The sequence below is a fragment of the Lissotriton vulgaris genome, unplaced genomic scaffold (assembly GCF_964263255.1).
Source record: "Lissotriton vulgaris unplaced genomic scaffold, aLisVul1.2 SCAFFOLD_315, whole genome shotgun sequence".
Classification (NCBI taxonomy): domain Eukaryota; kingdom Metazoa; phylum Chordata; class Amphibia; order Caudata; family Salamandridae; genus Lissotriton; species Lissotriton vulgaris.
This window is the reverse complement of record NW_028250410.1, coordinates 1,612,464-1,633,107: the sequence shown is the minus strand read 5'-3', so window position 1 is coordinate 1,633,107 and position 20,644 is coordinate 1,612,464. Positions and strand designations below refer to the sequence as shown.

Sequence of the window (20,644 nt, the reverse complement as noted above, 5' to 3'; positions counted from 1 at the left end):
CTCTGGCGGAGGCCACGGACGCGTTCTTGCAGGATTGGAGTCGGGAACAGCAGTTTGCGTTTCCCCCGTTCTCCATGATCATGCGAACGGCGGCTCAAATACGCCGCCAGGGTGCGGAACTGGTGTTGGTTACACCGCTGTGGAGGTCTCAAGTATGGTTTCCGGTTCTTCTGGAACTTTCTTGGGATTTTCCAATCCTACTCCCCCTGTTTCCTCTGCTCCTGACGAGCCCGGATCAGGAACCTCACCCTCTCGTCACGCAGAACACTCTCCGCCTCGTGGCGTGGAGGCTCTCAGGAGACGCTGGACGCTCCCGGGCCTTTCGGGGTCAGCTGCGCACTTGCTCTCCAAAGCATGGGCCGATAGTACGACGAAGCGTTACAGATCCGCTTGGCTTAAGTGGATGCGTTGGTGTTTACGAAGGGATTTGGATCCCATGGTCGCCGGCCTTGTTCCCGTGCTGAATTTCCTGGCTCATTTGGCCGACAAGGGTTTAGCGTATAGGACGATCAATGCTATCCGGTCGGCGATATCTGCGGGCCATGATAACATCGATGGCCATCCGGTAGGGGGAACACCCTTTTGTATGCCGGCTTCTGCGAGCGGTTCGTCTCGCACTGCCGCCGGAACCCAGGTACTCCGTCCTTTGGGACGTCAATTTGGTTCTGAATCTGTTCCTGTCGTGGCCAGCGAATTCTTATCTGTCTCTTAAGGAGCTCTCGGCGAAATTAGCCATGTTGTTATGTCTGGTCTCTTGTAGGCGCGTCTCGGACGTGCGCGCGCTGGATGTTTCTGCACGCGTTTTTTCCCCGGATGGGGTTACTTTTACGGTGGGCCGACGCACTAAGACGTCGTCGCGTTCCATTTCTTATCCAGCCTTTACTGACACTCCTAAGTTGTGTGTCGTGCAATGCCTCAAAGCATATGAGGACCTGACTTTGGATCTGCGCCCTCCGGGCGAGCGTCAGTTGTTGATTGCCCTGCGGAAGCCACACAAAGCTGTCTCCTCCCCCACTATTGCTCGGTGGGTGCGTTGGGTCATGCAGGAAGCGGGCATCAATACTTCTCTCTTTGGAGCACACTCCGCCAGGGGGGCCATGGCCTCTAAGGCATTCTCAGTGGGTGCTCGTCTGGAGGACCTAATGCGAGCTGCGGATTGGTCCTCGGATTCCACCTTCAAGAGGTTTTATTTTAAGCCGGTGGTAGATTTGGCTCAGTTGGTGGTAAGTAAGCTTTAAACTAGCATAATCTGAAGCCTCCGGTCCTGACATAGAATCGAAATTTGCCTAGCTTACGTAACGGTAAGTTTCAATTCTATTAAGGACACGGATGCGAGGATTATCCCACCCGGACTACAGTGGTGTCTCTACCCACCCGTATAGCAGTAAGTAAAGCGTTTTCCTTTACGTTGTCAGTACTGTGTCGTTCACTGAATGCTCCTCGCCTTGTTGTCGCATTTCCTGGGCCACCTCGCTGATGCTGTTCCTTTTTTGGCAGGCAACGACGGTGCTAAACAGGACCAATGAGGCTTAAGCGTGATCTGCGCGAAGAAAGAGGAGGAAGATGATGGGAAGTCCGGTTATATAGTGATGATGGACAGAGACAAAGGACTATGGACTATTATTATAAGCAAAGAGACTCTTGGGAGTTGTTGATTTTTTGTTGAACATTACGTCAATGCTTTATGTTTAAAGCATTTTTTGTTCTTATTATATCTTTTCCTGAGCTGCTGTGGTTTCTTTATGTTAATAAAGCGAAGGAAGATATAGCATAATCCTCGCCTCCGTGTCCTTAATAGAATTGAAACTTACCGTTACGTAAGCTAGGCAAATTTCGATTCACCTATAACTCACAGACCATGTATGAAAAAGTGAATAAATGCATAATGCACTGGTTCCAGAGAACAATGGGCAACAGGGTGGTTAGAGCCAACCATTTTCTATCAGTGTGTTACATTACAAGGGCATTTCTATAGTGCAAGACATGGCAATGTGCTGGATCGCACAGCAAATCTTAACCAACCGATAACTAGCAATAACCCCAGCCTCTATGAAGAGCCTATTCTTCAAGCTCTGCTTGAGGAGGTGTGTGCTTTAGGTGGCGTGGGCAGGGCGGCAGAACTACACTAAGTTAGGCATTCGGGTAAGAGCAACTCCACCAAGATAGACCCTTAGAAGACATTCAACTTACTGGGTCAACAAAGTCAAGGTTAAGTCCATAGCAGAGCTTCTGGATACGGGAAGTAATTTTGTCAAACATGACACGCTCCTCACGCCCATCTAGAAAATAGAAGTGGTTAGTGTTTAGTATGAGAAGTAAACTGCAAATTGTAAACAATGCACACGATATTTAACAGATATCGGGGAAATGAACGCAGTTATTTAAAGAAATCTCATGTATTTAAGACTGGACTCATTTTTACTGCTCGTATAGCCTTAATGCATAAGGTCTCAAGAGACATTAGGGCTCTTCAGTTTGTAGACAGGGCAGTTGTTGTTATGAGATTCAGTGAAGTTTTCCAGATAAGTATTTGCCACAATCCATCTTCTGCATAACCGGCAAGGGAAAAAAGTGTACTTGCTCAAACAGATCAAAAGTTAGTAAAAACACAAATCACATGTTGCCATGCAGTGGCAGGCCCTTTGTTATGCAGAGACTAGTTACCTTTAGTTTGTCCATAGCTGTTCATTGTGTGCAACGGATTAATAAGTCGACATTTTCTCATCCATATAGTTTTAACATTTGTAAAAATGACAACATAGCCAATACAGCTTCACAATGTGCTGCATAAGCTGCCATTTCTTGACGCATAATTTTGTTAGCCCTACTGCTTAATATTGTTATGTCCTGTCACACAATTCCACTCTTCCTGGTAAGAGAAATTTAGGCTGCGCCAACCACAAGTACAATTAACAGGATGGAGTTAGTTTAGGCAGTGTATTTATGAGGAGCTTAAGTTTTGTAAAATGTCACAATCACCTCTTTGGTGAACACAGATTAATGTATAATCATCAAGACTATAGCAGACAACTATCTAAGGCTCTTAATACGCCATAAGTAGTGTCTACACCATTGATCTACTGCTTGTAAGAATGGTTATGGTTTTAGCAATATATACAAAGTGTTACTTACAGCAACGATATTCAAAAAGTGCATTTCACAATTAAAACGTGAAAACGACCCTCCGTAGGAGTTTGATGTTCCTGGATGCAGTCACTCAAGGCTTGCTGGACTCAAAACCCAAGAACAAACATCAACTGGGCAAAGTTTACCACAAGCCTCACCTCTGCCCTTCGTTAATCTACCAAATTGTTATTCGGGCTTAAGTAAACAAGTCAGTTATCTTTCAAGTTAAGCAGGGGCAGCCTTGAGTTTAGCATTATACCAGAACAAGCTCAGGCCATATAGAAAAACATTTCCATCGTAGAGGTTACGAACCTTTCAGAGTACAAGTCAGGATGACCATGGGCAGGCAGATAGCAAGAATTCATTTATGTAACCGTATCCTTGAAACAAGGTTACATCAATGATCCTTGGTCATAGGATGACAAAGCAGCTTGATTAAGTACTCTATATTCAGGTCAGGGGGCTTACATCACAAAGCAATGTCCCCTAACCCATGACCCGAACCAGGGATTCATGACAAAATGGCTGCTCCAAAGAATATGCATATGCAGCCAACAAGCCCTTCAAAAGCAACATTATTTTTTCAAATAGAATCGGCAGTTGCAGAAACGCTTAAAAAGAGCTTGAAGAAATAAAGGGAAATACTACTTACAAAAATCTAAATTTACAGGACTAGAGGTCCATCAATTAAGTTGAGAAGTCGCTTCATTCCAACTGCAAAAAAAGTAGTTCTGAACAAAGAAGCAATTGTTCTTGATCGCTGAACTGAATTCAGCTGTCCAACATTTCAGGAGACCCGAGTGATCATCTTGTGTGCCACCCCTATAATTTGTCAATATATAAGCTCAAAAGAGATGAAGAGCAGTAGTTCTTTGTGGAGCATATTGTCCATTGGTGGCCTACTGAATTGGGGGGACCAAGACCAATTGAGTTTCAGGATCTAATGTTACTTGGGACAGATCGTTAGTTACTGAGTCAAAGATAGGCCCAGATTATAGTACCCCGACGGGCTAAATACAATTCTCTTCCCCACAAGAACCAAATAGTAGTGAGGTTTTTGACGAGTCGCATGCTACTGGATTTTTTTCCTGTTTTATGCTGCTGAATGACATCTGGAGGGTCCCCCACATAAAAAGTGGAATACACATACCGCCGAGTCCATCATTTCTAGAGGATGGAAAGAAGGTGATGAAAAAAATGCTATTTGAGCCAGTGAAGGGCAAATCTTGTTTTGCAGACTAAGCCTAAATCATTTAGTTGTTTTGGTCGAGAAGTGTGACCCCCACTGCACAGGGCGAGAGCCAACTTGGGGGTCTCCAAAGGCCCCCTGTAAGTTGGTAAACAGCAGAATGAGGAATATGGACATGAAAAGGCAAACTGAATAATATTCATGGTGCTACTGCTGGTCCAATTTAGATTGTCTGTTGTAAGCCAGTCAAACCTTAGGTTAGTTGAAACCCGAATATTTCTAGGGTTCTCTGATCAGGAGCAGGTACTTAAAAGTAGTTGGGGTAAAACCAATATCCTGCAATTTTGTCCCCAACTTCCAACAAAAGTAGGACTATCAAGAATATACAATACTGGGACTTCCTTTCTCAGTTCCCCCTAAATAAAACAAAAACGTTAGTCATAGCCGATGTGACCACACCAGTGACCACGGTGTGCATTAATAAAAGAGGTGAGACTAAGGCAGTGTCTGCCCGGTTGATGGCCGCTTCTGGCGGGGCAGGGAGGATGCAGGAGCTCATCCTGGAGGTTGAATAATGAGCGGCGCGGGATTGTGCACCGCTCCACAAAAGGACAAAGAAGCAATCCGTCGCCAGTAACATGGCAAATTTAACAACAACAAAAAAACATTATTGTAGTTATGCAATAATCTAGAAATATGATATTGTTATATAATGAATACGTTTAGTTGATAGTGGACCATGAACATTTCTAAAGGTGAAATGGAGCAAGTGTTGTGTAAATGTTTGTACTCTGCATGTGCTCTTGCAACCCTTCCCGAGAATCCGCTGTTGTCGCCTGTCAAGCTAGCGCGCCAAACAGGACAAAGCCAGACTCTGCAGAGCTGCGAATCGCAGGGGCTACAACCCCCAACCTTATAGTGGCATTTCTTTTTATAAGGGGGGGGGGGGTCGTGGGAGTCCTTCCATGCAATAATGGGTCAATAACTTCAAAAACAGCGGAGCATATCGGGGCGTCTTGAAATAAGGCACTTGACCAGATAAATATGTTCTATAACCATGGAAAGAACATATTTGGGGGGGGGGGGGGGGGTCTAAACAAATAGGGGTCGGTAGCTGAAAACTAAAAAACAAGTCCATTTAAACTAGAGAGGACACATCACAGGAATGCGGGAACAATGGGGGGGGGGGGGAGGGGGGGGGGGGGAGTCTTAAAAATATGTTTCCCAGTGGGAGAGTTATGCAACTTGCCCCCCCGCGAAGCCTTGGCGGGAACCAGGTTGGCTTTTGCATCACGGAGACGGTTGGCCTCGCGCGCCCCTCCCTGCGGCTCGCGACTGAAAGGGCGGGAAACCCTGCAGCTGCGCCAGGGTAAGGGCTGTTGCTGCTCTGCTCCTGCAGGGGTTGGGTTACAAGAGGAGACCAGGCGCCCGCTCACCTCTCTTGATGACATGCATGTCGGCGGCGACTGGGGCGGGCTGCTCGGCCTGGGGAGGCGAAGTGGCGGCGGTGAGCTGGTGCTGGGTGTCGGCACGGGTCTCCCTCTGGTAGCAGTGGAGTGACTCGGCCTGTTCAGGCGGTGGCGGTGCTATGGCGTCTGTCGCACAGGCTGTCCTTCGGGAACTGACTTGCCGGCTCCCGCTCAGCTGTCACCGCTCGCCTGACAACAAGTGACTGAAGCCGACTCCCGCCAAAGCTCGCACCAAATTGAAACAAGAAAAGAAGGCGGGCACCTGCAGACGTCAGCCCCGCGCCACGGGCTGCGTCAGCGAAATACAAGCCTGCCAAGACCCTTCACGCGCCGGTGAATGATAAAAGAAGCGAGCAGCACGCGAGGCCGCCATCTTGGACTGGAACTTCAACCGCCAAGGTCCCCGTTATATTTAAATATAAACGGAATGACTGGGAGCGGAAGGCATCTTCAGATTTTATAAACCATTTTAGAAACTTCTTTAAACATCGTATTAGTCCGTAGGTTTACGCGATTACATTTTATACTTTTCAAGCACACAAAGGACTAACGTGGAAGTAGGATGACCAACTGGCATGAGTGCAAATTCAGGACAATGAGTGTAAAAATTAAGGACAAAGGGTCAAAATTCAGGAAAAAAATTCAGGACAGGAGGTCAAAATTCAGGACAAAAGGTAAGTTTTACAGACACATCAGAGGAGGTTGAGCAATAGTATTTAAGTAAGTAAATAGACAACCACTTAAGTACAAGTGAAAATAAGTTTATAATAGGTTGAGACAATTGTGCACTTCATGGTTTTTCAGTTTGTGCGCAGCTTTAAGCAAATGTGCAGGTCTTTTTTGTGGTAACAAAACCGCCCCCACGTACCCCATCTTTACAGCTCCCAGGGTAACACCCGATGCCCAGTCCGGCCAGCCTGGCCTTGCTGCCACCCTCCAAATGGTGCCCCTCATCTTCACATAGACCCTCTCTCATGTGTATTTAATTTCTTTTATAGTAAATGTAAATTGATACTTGTAGCGCACTTCTCACCCGCAAGGGTCTCAAGGCGCTTGTACGAATACCGCTGTGGAACCCATCCTGGCTTTCCCTGTGAGGCGTCCACTCCTGGGCACCCCCAAGGTGGAGGCCAGGCATCCTTAGCGTTGTGGTGGCTGTTGTGGAGCTTAAGCAAGCAAGCCCAGAGTTGCAGAGTGGGACTCCATGATTGGAATAGGCACCGAGGCGAGAATTATCAGGTCCGTGGAATTTTGAGCCCAAGACCCGCCGAGGCGGGAAATTGAACCCTGGTCTCGGGCCAGACCTCTGTGCTACTCATCCCAAGTATGTAGGGCAGGGTGTCGGAGTGTGTTACAACACACAGATATTATATAGAGACAATGACACATATAAATGTAAAAGTCAATGTATAGGAAATGTTGCTCAAGATAATGGGGCTTACAAGGTGTAATCATACTTTCATCCATCATTCAGTCTTTCACCATTCAGTCTGTCCTTCCATCTGTGTGCCAATACATGTCCATTTTCAATCATTTACAAACCTATCCATCACGTATCCTTCCATCCATCATTTCACTCATCCATTCCTTCATCCACCCTTTTACTCATCCATCCATTATCCATCCATCCACCCTGTTACATTCTGTTACCATATTATTTGTCCTATAGCTTTAACAAATATGAGCTTATGCTTTGGATTATGTGGTATGTGCTTTGTATACTTTCTTATGTGTTCCATGTTCCATGTAGAGTGTCAGTTTGTAGATTCCAGCTGGGTTTCAGTTGCATCTGGAGCCACAACTGGAGAGATGTATTTTGCCATTCTGTGATTAATAAACCAATTACCAAGCTTAAGAATTTCAGTGGATTATTACAATGGCGACGAGTTAAAGAACAATCCTGTCATCGGAATAGCACAGGTACGGAGTGTTTCCAGAACCTAACAGGAATTTAAGGGAAATTGTAAAATATGATATAAGGAGTATCGGAGCACAAAGGAAATACAAATTGCAAGATCAGCTCCACTGCCTTCTGTGAGGTGAAAATTACGGAGAAACCATATACAGGATATATAGTTTTGGAGAAGAAAGAAGAAGAAACAACAAAGGCATTCAAAAATAAACAAAGTACTGGTGTAACGAAGATCAGTGTGGAACGGTGCAACGAAGAAGAACGTCCATGGTCAGTATCCATCGAACAGCAGAAGCGTCAGCAACATTCGGAAGAAACAAACACGTAACAAGTGCGTCATTTGCTGACATCATGCCGCGCACTTGAGGACGCGCGACGTGGCTGCCATTTTGAGGTTACCATAACAACAAGACACAAGTAGTCGGCGATGTTAACAGAGGTGAAATAATGACATTTAAACGGAATTGTGAGGAGCGCTTCACACGGCAAGTAATTCTGAACATCAAAAGGTTCGGGTGAGTGATCGATAAAAAAAGAAAAGGAGACTATTAATTACAAAAGAGGGAAAATGCGGAGTGTGATATTTATTTAAATATACAAGAAGAGTGTGAGAGAAATATTTGTCAGTTTACACAGTGTAAAGGATTACATGATTACAAAGACAAGTATTAGATACATACCAAGTACAAAAAATTAACAAAACACTAAGAAATTTGTTGCAATTGGGATTTTACAACCAAAACTAATTTCACGAATAGCAATTTGAACCACCAGGAACATTTCTACAACACAAGGGTGATCCACCCATACAGTGGATAAGATGGAAGGAAGAATTTGTAACATACATGAAAGCCATTGATGGTGAACGAATGGGAGCAGAAAGGAAGAATAGTATTTTCTCACATTGTTTAGGATCAGAAGGGCAGGTAGTGCTTAGAGCCCTACCTCAAGTAACAGCACAAGAGGGAGAAGAAAATATAAATGTGTATGTGGAAGCAATGAAGAAGAGATTTAAACCAACAACTAACATCACACTGAACATTTACATTTTATACCAGGGCACAAAAAGAGGAAGACTCTTTTGAAGATTTTTTAACTGATTTGAGATCATTAAGTATGCATTGTAATTTCGGCATAATGGCAGATAAAATGATTAGAGATCAGATCATTGTACATGTAAGAAACAAGAAAATACAGGAAAAGCTTTGGGTTATGGGTGATCCAAAATTAACAGAAGCAATAGCTACAGCAAAAGCACTAGAGCAATCAGAAAAGTGGATGCAAACTGTGAGACAGAATGTTGTTAAGACAGATGGGGTGGAAGAAGTATGTGTGCTAAAAAACAAAAGTGAACACAAGAGTGAGGTACCACATTCAAAATTTAGTGTGGGTAAATACAACAATAGCAATTCTTTTAAATGAAACAATAGTTATGTAAATCAAAATTCATGCTACGGGTGTGGTGGTAGAACCCATATGGCATCATTCATGGGTTGCCCTGCTATTAACAGAGAATGCAGGAAATGTGGTAGAATGGGACATTTTGTTAATGGTTGCAGAGACAATAGAAGGAATTTTACTCAAACACATGGTATGGTTTCTAGCATATCTGAAACTTATATAGTAAATAACGATAGTGAGTACAAAGAAAATTCTGACTGAGAAGGGTTTTGTGGTATCCATTATTAATGATGGAGTAGATTCGAAGGAAGGGGGCATTTTGAGAGCTCCTAAATGTGTTGTATTAGTATTAGGAGCAGGACTAGAGCTTTTGGCTGATTCTGGTTCCCCTTGGACCATGATCACTCAACCGTACTACAATGAAAAAATGAGTGAAATATGTAAGATAGGCAAATACAAGCGACTGATATTGTAGCCGAAAGTTTTAATAGATCAAAAATCGATATGGAGGGATATTTTTATGTTCTATTATAATTTAAAGGAAGATGTGCAGAAGTAAAATTATATATTGCTGTGAAAGGTGTAAACGTACTAGTTTGGCGTGATCAGTGGAAGTTGGGCATCATTTTGAATCCACGATCAAAGGAACCAGTGATGTTAAGTGATGATATGAACCAAGAAAAAATTGCGAATATAAGTAGTGGTGAAAAAGAAACAAAAGGAATAAATGATTACAAGAATGTGTTTTGTTACAGGTTGGGAAAACTCAAACATTTTTAACACAGAATTGTTATAAAAGAAAATGCATGTCCTGTAAAACAAAAGTTGAGGGATGTACCAATCAATGTAAGAGATATGCTTCAGGAACTCGCAAGTGAAGGGATTATTGAAGAAGAAATTAAATCCTCTGAATGGGTTTCCCCCATTGTTTTATTGCACAAATCAGACCAAAGATTGAGGGTATGTGTTGATTTGAGGACATTACATTCAAATATCATTATAGATTGTCACTCTCTTCCCAACATAAATGAAGTGGTGTTAATGTTGGAGGATGCAAACATTTTTTCTATGTTAGACCTAAGATCCGCTTACCACCAGATCAAACTCACGGAAGACTCAAAAAAACCTACAGCATTCATTACACCTCATGGTTTGTATCAATACACAAGAATGCCTTTTGGTTTGGCATCAGCTGCATCCGTTTTTCAAAGAGCAATGTTTCAGATGTTTAGAGATATTGATCAATATGTAAAATGTTTCCAAGATGATATTTTGATTTTTTCAAAAGATGACACAGAACACGGGAAGCATTTAAATGAAGTTTGCAAGAGGTTAGAAAAACATTGTCTCAACCTCAAGGCACATAAATGCAAATTGTACAGGAAATCGGTTGAATATTTAGGGCATACTTTGTCAAGTGATGGTGTAATTCCCAAATCATCTAATGTAGATGCTATACTAAATGCACCAGCACCAAACAATAAGGATCAATTATTATCATTTGCAGGCATGTGTGAATATTATAGCAAATTTGTGATAAAGATGGAACCTTTGAGAAAACTGTTAAGACAAAATACACCCTATGTGTGGTCAAACGAACAACAAAAAGCTTTTGAGGATATACAATCAGAGATTGTTGGTGCACCCACTTAAAAGCCATTTTGTATGTGGAGGGAATGTGTTATCACAGTAGATGCAAGTTTATATGGCATAGGAGGAGTGTTGTCACAAATAAGTGGTAAAGAGGTGTGGAATGTGGCTTTTGCATCGAGAACACTAAATGAAACTGAGAGCAAGTATGCTCTGATCGAGAGAGAGTTAATTGCATGTGTATGGGCTATTGAACATTATCGATTATATGTGTGGGGCAGCAAATTTACTTTAAGGACAGACCATAAACCATTAGTCAACATTCTGTCTTCAGGTGGTGGTTGGAATTCCACGGCAAGAATCGCTAGGTTAGCATCTAGACTCCAAGAATACAACTTCAAAATTGTGTATGTTCCTGGAAAGAAAAATGTGACAGCAGATTTCTTATCACTGTTACCTTGTGTTCACAATGAGGTGAATGTAGTCAAAGATTCTGATTTTGTGGTCAATATTAATGATGTACCTGTGCAGTTTAATGATATAACTGAGAATGTGTTGGAAGAATGTGTACGCAATGGTAAGGATTGGAAGGATATAAAAACAATTGTAACATAAGGATGGCCAAGGAAGAATGAAATCAGAACAGCATTATTACCTTTATTTAATGTGGCTGAAGAATTGGAGTTTGAAAGTGATCTACTTTTTAAAGGTAGTAAATGTGTTCCTCCGAAAGGAATGTAAGATGCAATTTTAAAAATTGATCACAAAACAAATCCTGGCATTTCATCCATGAAATGGTTGATTAGTAATTATTTCTGGTGGCCCGGTATGGATAGATTTATTGATCACACAGTCAGGGAATGTGAAGTATGTGTTTTTGGTGAAAAAAAAAATTGAGAGTGAATATTCCACCTTTAAAAATGGTTGAATGGCCCATAGAACCTTGGTAAAAACTTGCTTTTGATATATCAGAACCTTTTAACATGTTACCAGAAAGTAGCGTTTTGCATTGGTCTTAGTTGTTTACCTTTCAAAATGGCCTGAGGTGAAATTTGTGTCGCAAGCAACTACATGTGCAGTTATAAGTTTCCTGAAAGAAGTCTTTGCACATGAAGGTTGTCCTTCTACTTTAATTTCTGATAATGGCATGCCATTGACCGTATCAGAAATGAAGTAATTTTTAAACAATTGTGGCATTAAATATATACTTACATCTTTATACAGACCAGTTGAACGCTTTAATAGTGTTTTGAAGAGTTTTGTTGTTGAAGCTGTCAAACAAGGAAGTGTTTGGTTAAGTGTTTTAAGGGGACAAATATGGTTATACCGTATTACTCCACATACCATGACAGATATTAGTCCTTTCAAGTTGTTGAAAGGAAGAGAACCAGCTTCCAGAATTTGTCCGTGGTGGTTCATATAAGTGTAGGAAGGATGGTTCTGAGAGAGAGTGTGTACAAGACACTGCCTTTTGAGTAAAAAAAAACAAGCAACGTAAAAGTCAGTCATTTTTTTATTTTTATTTGTTTTTATTGCAGAATTAGAAACAAGAGCACAAAATAAGGCAACCAGTACACTTATGATATCACAAAGCATACATAAAAATAATAGTAAATTCGCACACAGCCAATTAGCCCACAACCCTGAGGCCGGGCGGCGCATCAAGTCGTATGCTCAGCAAAGATGTCACAGTGGTCACCCCATAGGGGTGTCTGGTTAACAACACCATTTAGTATCTGCATTTTACCCCCCTAACCTCCCACTCCCTCTCCACACCAACAAGCATGCCCAGGCGCCCTATGTGGGTGATATCGGAATTGTAACACCTGGTCCTTCTCTTCCCTATCAGTGGACGTCTATGGTGTCTGTTCCAGGGTATTTCTATTGTTGCCCCTCGGCAACCTGCTTAACCCCTCTTGGGGACCCACTGCTGCGTACCCAGCCCTAGGTTTCAACTGCAGGTATCTTCCTGAACATTGCCTCGGTGCCTAACAACCCTTCCAAAACCATCCCTTCCTCCCTCCCACCCCCCAACTGCTGCTGATGTGGGCATATGTAATCGACATTGATAATGGAGCACGGCACAAATCGAGTATTGCATTTGTTCTTTCAAGCCTCATGGAGCCCTAGTTGTTCAATGTACTTACTCTTCATCTTCTACCATGTAGTCACGCAACGCTTGAACTATCATCTCCCATGCTCTCGCCATCTCCAAGCTTTTATCATTGTCAGTCCTGGCAGCCTGTCGCATTCTGAGCACACTTTCACACCCGGACCATTTCAGCAGCTCATTCATCCATCTCCTCACGGACGGACCCTCCTTGGACTTCCAGTGCCAGGTAATCTCTCTTTGAGCCAGCATGAGCCCTAGATCAATGAATTTGCTTGTGATTTTTGTGTTCTTTGTGTGAGGGAACCAAAGCAGTAAGCACGCCGCCATGTCAAAGTCCACCTCCCTATCAGTAACCACGTTCAGGAGTTCTCCCACTTCCGGCCAAAACGTCCCTAACTTCGGACAGCCCCACAGCAGGTGATCCAGGTCAACCTCAGGCGCCAGGCACCTCGGGCACATCACGTCGTGTACCCGAAAGTACAGCTTAATCCTTTCCGGTGTCAGGTATGCCCTGTGTAGGACAAAAAAGTGTACCTGCTGGAAACGTGCATTCCTGGTCCCCTTCCATGTCCGCTTCAAAATATGTCCCCACACCGTGTCCGGGATGAGCTTACCTATACTGTCCTCCCATTTCGCCTTTAGCGCCTGTAGTGGTTCCAGTCCCTCATTTAACATCCTATTATGGAGGCAGGTCACCGCTTTAAAAGTGCCCGCAGCCATCACCACATACTGGCAGGCCATGGTCGTTGCCGGCTCAATTAGTCCTCCCTTCCAGTGCTTTTGCATCGCCGCAACCACTGCCGCATGCAGAAGAAAATTCCCGTCTGGCAGGCCAAACTGTTCCTGTAACGTCTGAAAGGGGACCAACGTTCCATCTATGAATAAGTCCTCCACCATCTGTAAGCCCATCTCCTCCCAATCTGATAACGGGGACCAATCACCCCCATGCGGCAGAGCGGTCAGAATTCCCAGTGGTATCTCTGGTGCATACGGCCGGGCTCTCTTCGCTCTCTTCGCCAACACAGCCTGATAGTCTTTTCCTCCATTGTAAGGTCCCTCATATCTAGTTTCTGTTGCATAACTATGTAGGACAAGACATGGCGTTGGATACCAGTCCCTCGTTCGTGATCTGGTCCCCTGAACTCTCTGGCGATGTGCTGCGTGAGTATTTGAAGTTGTGCTGCTAAATAATATAATTCAAAGTCGGGGACTGCCATACCTCCCTCGAGTTTGGGTCTAATCAAAGTGTTCAATGCCACCCTGCGTCGTCCTTGACCCCAAAGGAAGTCAGTTACCATCATCCTTAGTTCTTTAAAGATCCGTTGAGGGATCCATATCGGCAGGGTACGGAAGTAATAAAGCAACCGTGGGAGCGCCCCCATTTTCAATAGCGCCACTCGACCCAGCACCGAGAGAGGGAGGGAGGCCCAAAAAGATATGCAACCTCTCAATGCGCGCATGCAACGCCCTTTATTACCCTCCAACAGATTTGCGGCCTCATGGTAGATGCGGACACCTAGATAAGTGAAGCAAGATGGCTCCCAGACCACCTCCAGCGCGAGAGGGGGACACGGCGCGCCCGCCCGCAGTGGAAAGACACAGGTTTTAGTCCAGTTCACCTGAAGGCCTGACAACTGGCCAAATCTGGATAACATGCCCACTGCTCCCTCCAGGGCCCGCTCTGGGTCCGCTAGGTATAATAACAGATCATCCGCATACAGTGATATGTAATGCGACTCCTCACCCTGCTTGATCCCCTGGTACATGGCCCCCGACCTTGCCTGCGCCGCCAGTGGTTCCATCGCCAGTGCGAACAACAGGGGGGACAGCGAGCACCCCTGCCTCGTCCCTCTACGCACTGGATAATCTGAGGATATAGTCGATCCTAGCCGTACCCTCGCTGTGGCCGATAAATACAGCACTCTTGTCTATCTCCCAAATCCCTCTCCTATACCAAATTTCACCAACACCTCATCCATGTATGTCCATTCAAGGCTATCAAAAGCTTTCTCAATATCAACCGACAAAACTGCAGGTTCTCGATCTGTGTCCCCAGCACTGTCTAATATCCGGATCAATCTGCGTATGTTCATTGACGTGTTCCTAGTAGGGATAAACCCCGCCTGGTCCCCATGCACTAGTCTAGTCATATGTGGTAGCAGTCTGGTGGCTAGAATACGGCTCAATTTCTTATAGTCCACCGTTAGCATAGAAGAGGGCCGATAAGACGTCACATCGGATGCCTCTCTGCCGGGTTTGACTAGTGGCACCACTAGCGCCTCCCTCTTTGACTTGGGCAAGTACCCCAACATTCTGGCTTCAGAGTACACCACCAATAGTCCGGGCGCTAAAATATAAATATATTTCAGGTAGAATTCAATTGGCAGGCCATCAACCCGAGGCGTTTTATTTCTTGCAATCTGTTTAATGGCCACTCTAATCTCCGATAGCGTTACAGGCCCTCCCAAGTTCTTCGCTTCCTCGTCATCCAGTACTGGCAGTGGGACAGAGGCCAAGTACTCACTTATTTCAGAAACCTCCACCCCCAGTTGGCATGCATACAACTTCGTGTAGTAAGACTGGAAGCGCGCCAGCACCGCCGCCTGCGAGTAGACTATTTCCCCTGTCTCTGTTCTTATGCTCATGACCAGGCTACCTCTAGTGTCTGGGTTGGCAAGCCTAGCAAGGAGCGTACCCGCTTTATCTCCCTCTGCATGTGCCTTGATGGTGTATTGCTTATAATCATAGCACCGCAGCCGTTCCGTTTTAGTCGCCACTACTTCCTTAGCCTCAAGTAACCGCTCCTGTAAATCCGGTCGCTCAGGCCTACGCTGTTCCTGTTCCCTCAACGCATCCTCTGCTTTCGCTAGAGCAGTCAAGACTGATGTCCTTGCATTCGAGAACCTGCCCATGCATACGCCTCTCACCACCACCTTCATCGCATCCTATTCTATCGACCTCGCGGCAGCTGAACCCTCATTCTCCTCAAAATAGCGTTCAATGCCCTGTTGGACCGTGTCACTAAACACCAGATCCTCCAATGTATCAGGCCGCAGCCTCCATGTTGGAACTGCTGATCTCGCCCGCTGCCACTGTACTAACACCAACAAGGGATTGTGATCCGAGATAGTCCTAGTCAAGTATTCCGTGTGAGTTACCACGGCAGCCAGGGGGCCACTGCACAAGACAGAGTCTATTCTGACGTGTAGTGCATGCAGGGCTGAAAAAAAGGAATAGTCCCTAGTATCAGGATGTTGCTCCCTCCACACATCTATCAATCCCCAACTCTCCTGCCATTCCCTCCTGTGTGTGGCCAACCTACGCACTGGGGAGTCAGCCAACGGTGGGTGCGACCTATCAAGTGTCACATCAGTGATTAAATTGAAGTCACCTCCTAGGATGATGGGGCCCGCCAGGAAATAGGCCAGCAAACTCGTTAGACCATCGAAAAAATGGGCCTGATCGACATTAGGGGTATATACACTACATAAAACCACATCCCTACCATACAACCTCCCCATCACCACCACATATCTGCCCTCAGGGTCCACTAGCTGGTTCGTAGCCTGGAATGGTATCCCCGCCCTTATCCATATCAGCACCCCTCTAGCAAATGCCGAATACGTGGTGCCAAACACCTGACCACACCATCTCTTCTGTAGTGCAGTGCATTCTTGCTTGGTTAAATGAGTTTCTTGTAACATTGCAATCTGGACGCCACGCCTCACCAGATAAGCATGTACATTGTGGCGTCTCACCATTGTTCGAAGTCCTCGAACATTCCATGTTAGGCATTTCAAATTAGGTAACGTCCCCATAGTAGTCATCTCCGTACCGTTTCAATAGCAACCAGTTGTTTCCCACATCATTGCAGTTGTATCCCCCCATCAGAACTACCGAAAAAACTCCCCAAACCCCACTCCCCAGGACAGGACCTAATAACCCAGCTTCAGCCCTGTTCCAAACCTGTAACACATCACACATTAGACTAATCTGTGGTCGCCACCACAGAAGGCCTTAAGGGCCGCAAGAGGGTGAGTTAGCGCCGACCCAGGGCAGGCAGAGCTCCCACCCCGCACCCTCGATCCCATACTGCATTTGCAGCACCATACCTGCCAGCCCGCCAAACACCAGGAGAGCCTGCCCCAGCAGAAGTGTCGGAATTGTTCAGCCCTCTCAATTGTCACTCATTAAAGAGTCCATCTGATGTCTGCGGGGTAACCGCTGGTCCCTTCGAGCTCTCAGATTCCAATACTTCTTCTCCAGATTTTCCTCCATCTTCGTCAGAGTCCGACCCCACCGATGCCTTCTCTTGTTGTGACCTCGTAATATTCGTTGTGGCAGCTAACGCTCCTTTCCTGTCCGCCGCCATCTGCACATCCCTCATCGCTCTTTTGAGTTTATTTCGTTTGCGGATACGCTGTGATTTTCGGATCTGGATCGGTTTATGTCTCTCCCTCTGACTTTTGCCATTGCGGTCCGTTCCGGCGCGATATAAATCGAGCCACCACCATGCTTCATCCGGGGTCTGAAAGAATTGAGTGTTCCCATCTAGGATCACTCGTAGCTTGGCCGGAAAAAGCAAGGAGTATTGGATCCCTTCCTCCCTCAGTTCTTTTTTCACAGCCAGGAAGGACGCTCTGTTCTTCTGGACCTCCTGTGTGTAGTCCGGGAAGACCGTGACCCGGCTATTGTCCACTTGAAAGGGGCCCAGTGAGCGCGCCCTCTGTATCAGCAGGTCCCGATCCTTGTAATGTAAGAGTTTCACCACCATCGGCCTAGGCGGCCGGTCCTGCATAGGTGGGCGAGCCGGGACCCTGTTTGCTCGCTCCAGGGAAAAGAAAGGAGAGAGACCCTCTGGCGCCACCACCATTTTGTACCAGTTCTCCATATAGGCCACAGCATCATCCCCTTCAATTTTTTCCGGAAGGCCTACCACCCTCACGTTGTTCCTCCGATTACGACTTTCGGCGTTCTCTGCTCGTCTCTCCAGTGTGGCTAGGCGGCTAAGGATATCTGTCAATTTGTGTTCCGCGGTCACTACCGCCGGTTTCAGCTCTTGAAGTAGTTGTTCATTCTCCTTTACTCTGTCCGAGAGCTTAGCATGGTCCGCCCCCAGGAGACCCAGCCCCGTGGCGACCTGTGCTATGTCCTGGTGCAATGACTCCTTAGTCGCGGTTATTGCTTCCAATATGTTGCCCAGTCGCTGATTCAGCCTCCGCTCCTGCTCCGTTACGTCCGGGAGGGTGTGGGCCCCACCATCTCGGACTAGCGCGGTCGCGTCTTCTCGACCGTGTTCCATGGTGGGTTCTCCACCAGCAGTGGCCATCTTGGCTGCCTCGTGCGTCGCCATATGGTCGTCGTAGGTGCTTCACCAGGCCTCGCGCCCTCCGTCACGGGAGCTTCGCCCTCTGCTCTCCGACCTCGTTCAAGCGTCTCAACAGTTCCACCCAGCAGCAAGCTCTCACGATGGTCCCGGCAGCCACCAGAGACCGGGGTCGCAGGCCGAAGGCGGGCCGCCCCTCACACGGCCGCCATGTTAGGGAGCAGTGGGGGGATGGGTGCTGTGTCAGCCGTGTACCAGGCCGATGGGAGCCCCTCACGCCTCTAGTCGCTCTCTGAGGTCCCGTTCAGTTGGACCCCCGCTCCTCGTACCTAGTTGGCAATTGTTTGCTATCTGGGTCAGTTCTGATCCGCCTCGCCCCGCAAGCAGTCTCCATCGCTCCTGTGCGCCATTTTCTTCATTCTCGGCTCGGCACCTCCGGCCTCCGAGATCGGGTCTCAGCACTATGTTCGGTCTCCTGTTGGCCCCCAGCTGCTCTCCGCTGCTTCTCCAATACCTCGTACGGGGAAACCGCCCCTCAGGGAGCGCCAATGGTGTAGTTTTCATGAGAATTAGCGGGATCAGGCGTGGAGCAGCAAGCTCACGCCGCCATCCCGATCGGCGTCCAAGCCACGCCCCAACGTAAAAGTCAGTCATGGTTTCATAACAAGTGGAGAACCAAAGTACCCTCTTTTACAGTGGGAGATTGGGTCAGGAATTTGAAGTCTGGTCTGATGAGTAAGGGTGCGAGCAAGTTTGGTAAGGCTATCCAAATTAAGAAAGTGTTTAGGAATAGCATTGCAATGCAAGATGGTGAAATATGGAATATAAGAAGGGTTGCCAAATGTCCACATAATATATTTGCAAAAAAACATGCGTTTGACATTAAAAAGAATAATCTCAGTAATGAGCACCTTGCGGTGCAACATGATATGCCGCCTTGTGTAGTTGGAAATGACTCTGTTTCCTCAAGAGTTAAGGTCTCTAATCTGTTTAGGCAATTTACAAAAAGATTATCATTTCCTGCAAGTGTTTTTTTTATTCCTCCTTTTCCCCTTTCTGTTGTTTCATTTAATGAGGGTGATGTGTTACATTATTTTACCATATTATTTGTACTATAGCTTTAACAAATATGAGCTCATGCTTTGGATTACGTGGCATGCGCTTTGTATACTTTTATGTGTTCCATGTTCCATGTAGAGTGTCAGTTTGTAGATTTCTGCTGGGTTTCAGTTGCATCTGGAGCCACAACTGGAGAGATGTCTTTTGCCGTGCTGTGATTAATAAACCAATTATCAGCTTAAGGATTTCAGTGGATTATTACACACCCTTTCACCCTATCCATCCGTACACTCATCCATCCACTCTTCCACCCAGCCATTTACCTATCCAGTCATGCTTTCACTTACTCATTCATCCACCCAGTCAATCACCCTTCCACCCATTCAGTCATCCATCCACTCTTTCTCTCTCCATCCCCTTTTCACTTAGCCATCCACCCTTCCATCCACCCACCCATCCACTCTACTCATCCACTCATGAATCCAATCGTTAAACCTATCACTCATCCATCCTTCACTCATCCATCCATCCTTTCGCTCATCCATCCACCCTTTCACTCTTTCACTTATCTAGCCATCTTTTTGTCCATCTACCCGCCCTTTCACTCACTCATCCAGCCTTACATCCACCCTTTCACTCATCCGTCCATCCATTCACCCTTTCACTTATCAATTTATCAATCCATCCATCATTTCGCTCATCCATTCCTCACCCATCATCTACCCTTTCACTCATCCATCCATCATTTCACTCATTCATCCTGCCATCCATCCATCCATCCATCCACCCATCCTTTCACTTACTCACCTTTTCACATTAATTATGAGCTGAGCCTTTGTCTGCAGAGTTGCAGACAGAAGAGACCCATCAAGAACTCCACCCTCGCTGTAGTTCTAAAGCAAGGGGTGGGGTGGGTTCACTATGCTCCTGCACATAAGCAATTTGAAAAAGTGGTAGTCATAAGTCATGCATGATACACCATGCCAGGACGTGAGGCGACTGTGACATGGTCTTGTTTCCAGAGCTTTAAGTGGGATGAAACAACTAGGTGGGTCTCTCCAAAGGGAGTGTACGATGTAATTAACGACATGGCTTAAAAACCTAATCTAAAAATCTGTGCTTAGTAAATTGTGCCGCCCGACTGGTATTTTTGTTGCTGCTTTTATTGGAACCAGATATATAACGTTACACCTAGAACAAGTAACGTTACATCTACACCAAGCCAGCACTTTTGGCTTTGCCAATGGTTGTTAATTGCATAAAATAAAAAAGCAGCAACCATGGCTTCCTTGAATATAATATTGAAAATGCGTCAGTTCTAAAATCATGAGACTCGGAAAGAACTATAATCCTTTCCTTTGAACTTCTTTCACTGCCTTCTTTTGATTAACTGGATTCTCACGTAGCAGCAGCATGTGCGTTTTTGCACTTCCATGTGACAGAATGCCCTGCCCTAGAC

General features: G+C 45.7%; 1 protein-coding gene across 1 annotated transcript in view; it reads right to left on the bottom strand.

Annotated features, from left to right (window-relative positions):
- Nucleotides 1-5,995, bottom strand: part of LOC147663271 (ribonucleoside-diphosphate reductase large subunit) — a 34,320-nt gene extending 28,325 nt beyond the window's left edge. The window contains exons 1-2 of the mRNA XM_086950576.1: nucleotides 5,752-5,995; nucleotides 2,191-2,279 (exon numbers count right to left, since the gene is read on the bottom strand). Coding sequence (XP_086806702.1) covers nucleotides 2,191-2,279; nucleotides 5,752-5,770 — 108 coding nt within the window. The 5' untranslated portion in view covers nucleotides 5,771-5,995. The remainder of the gene's footprint in view (nucleotides 1-2,190; nucleotides 2,280-5,751) is intronic.
- Nucleotides 5,996-20,644: the final 14,649 nt, after the last annotated feature.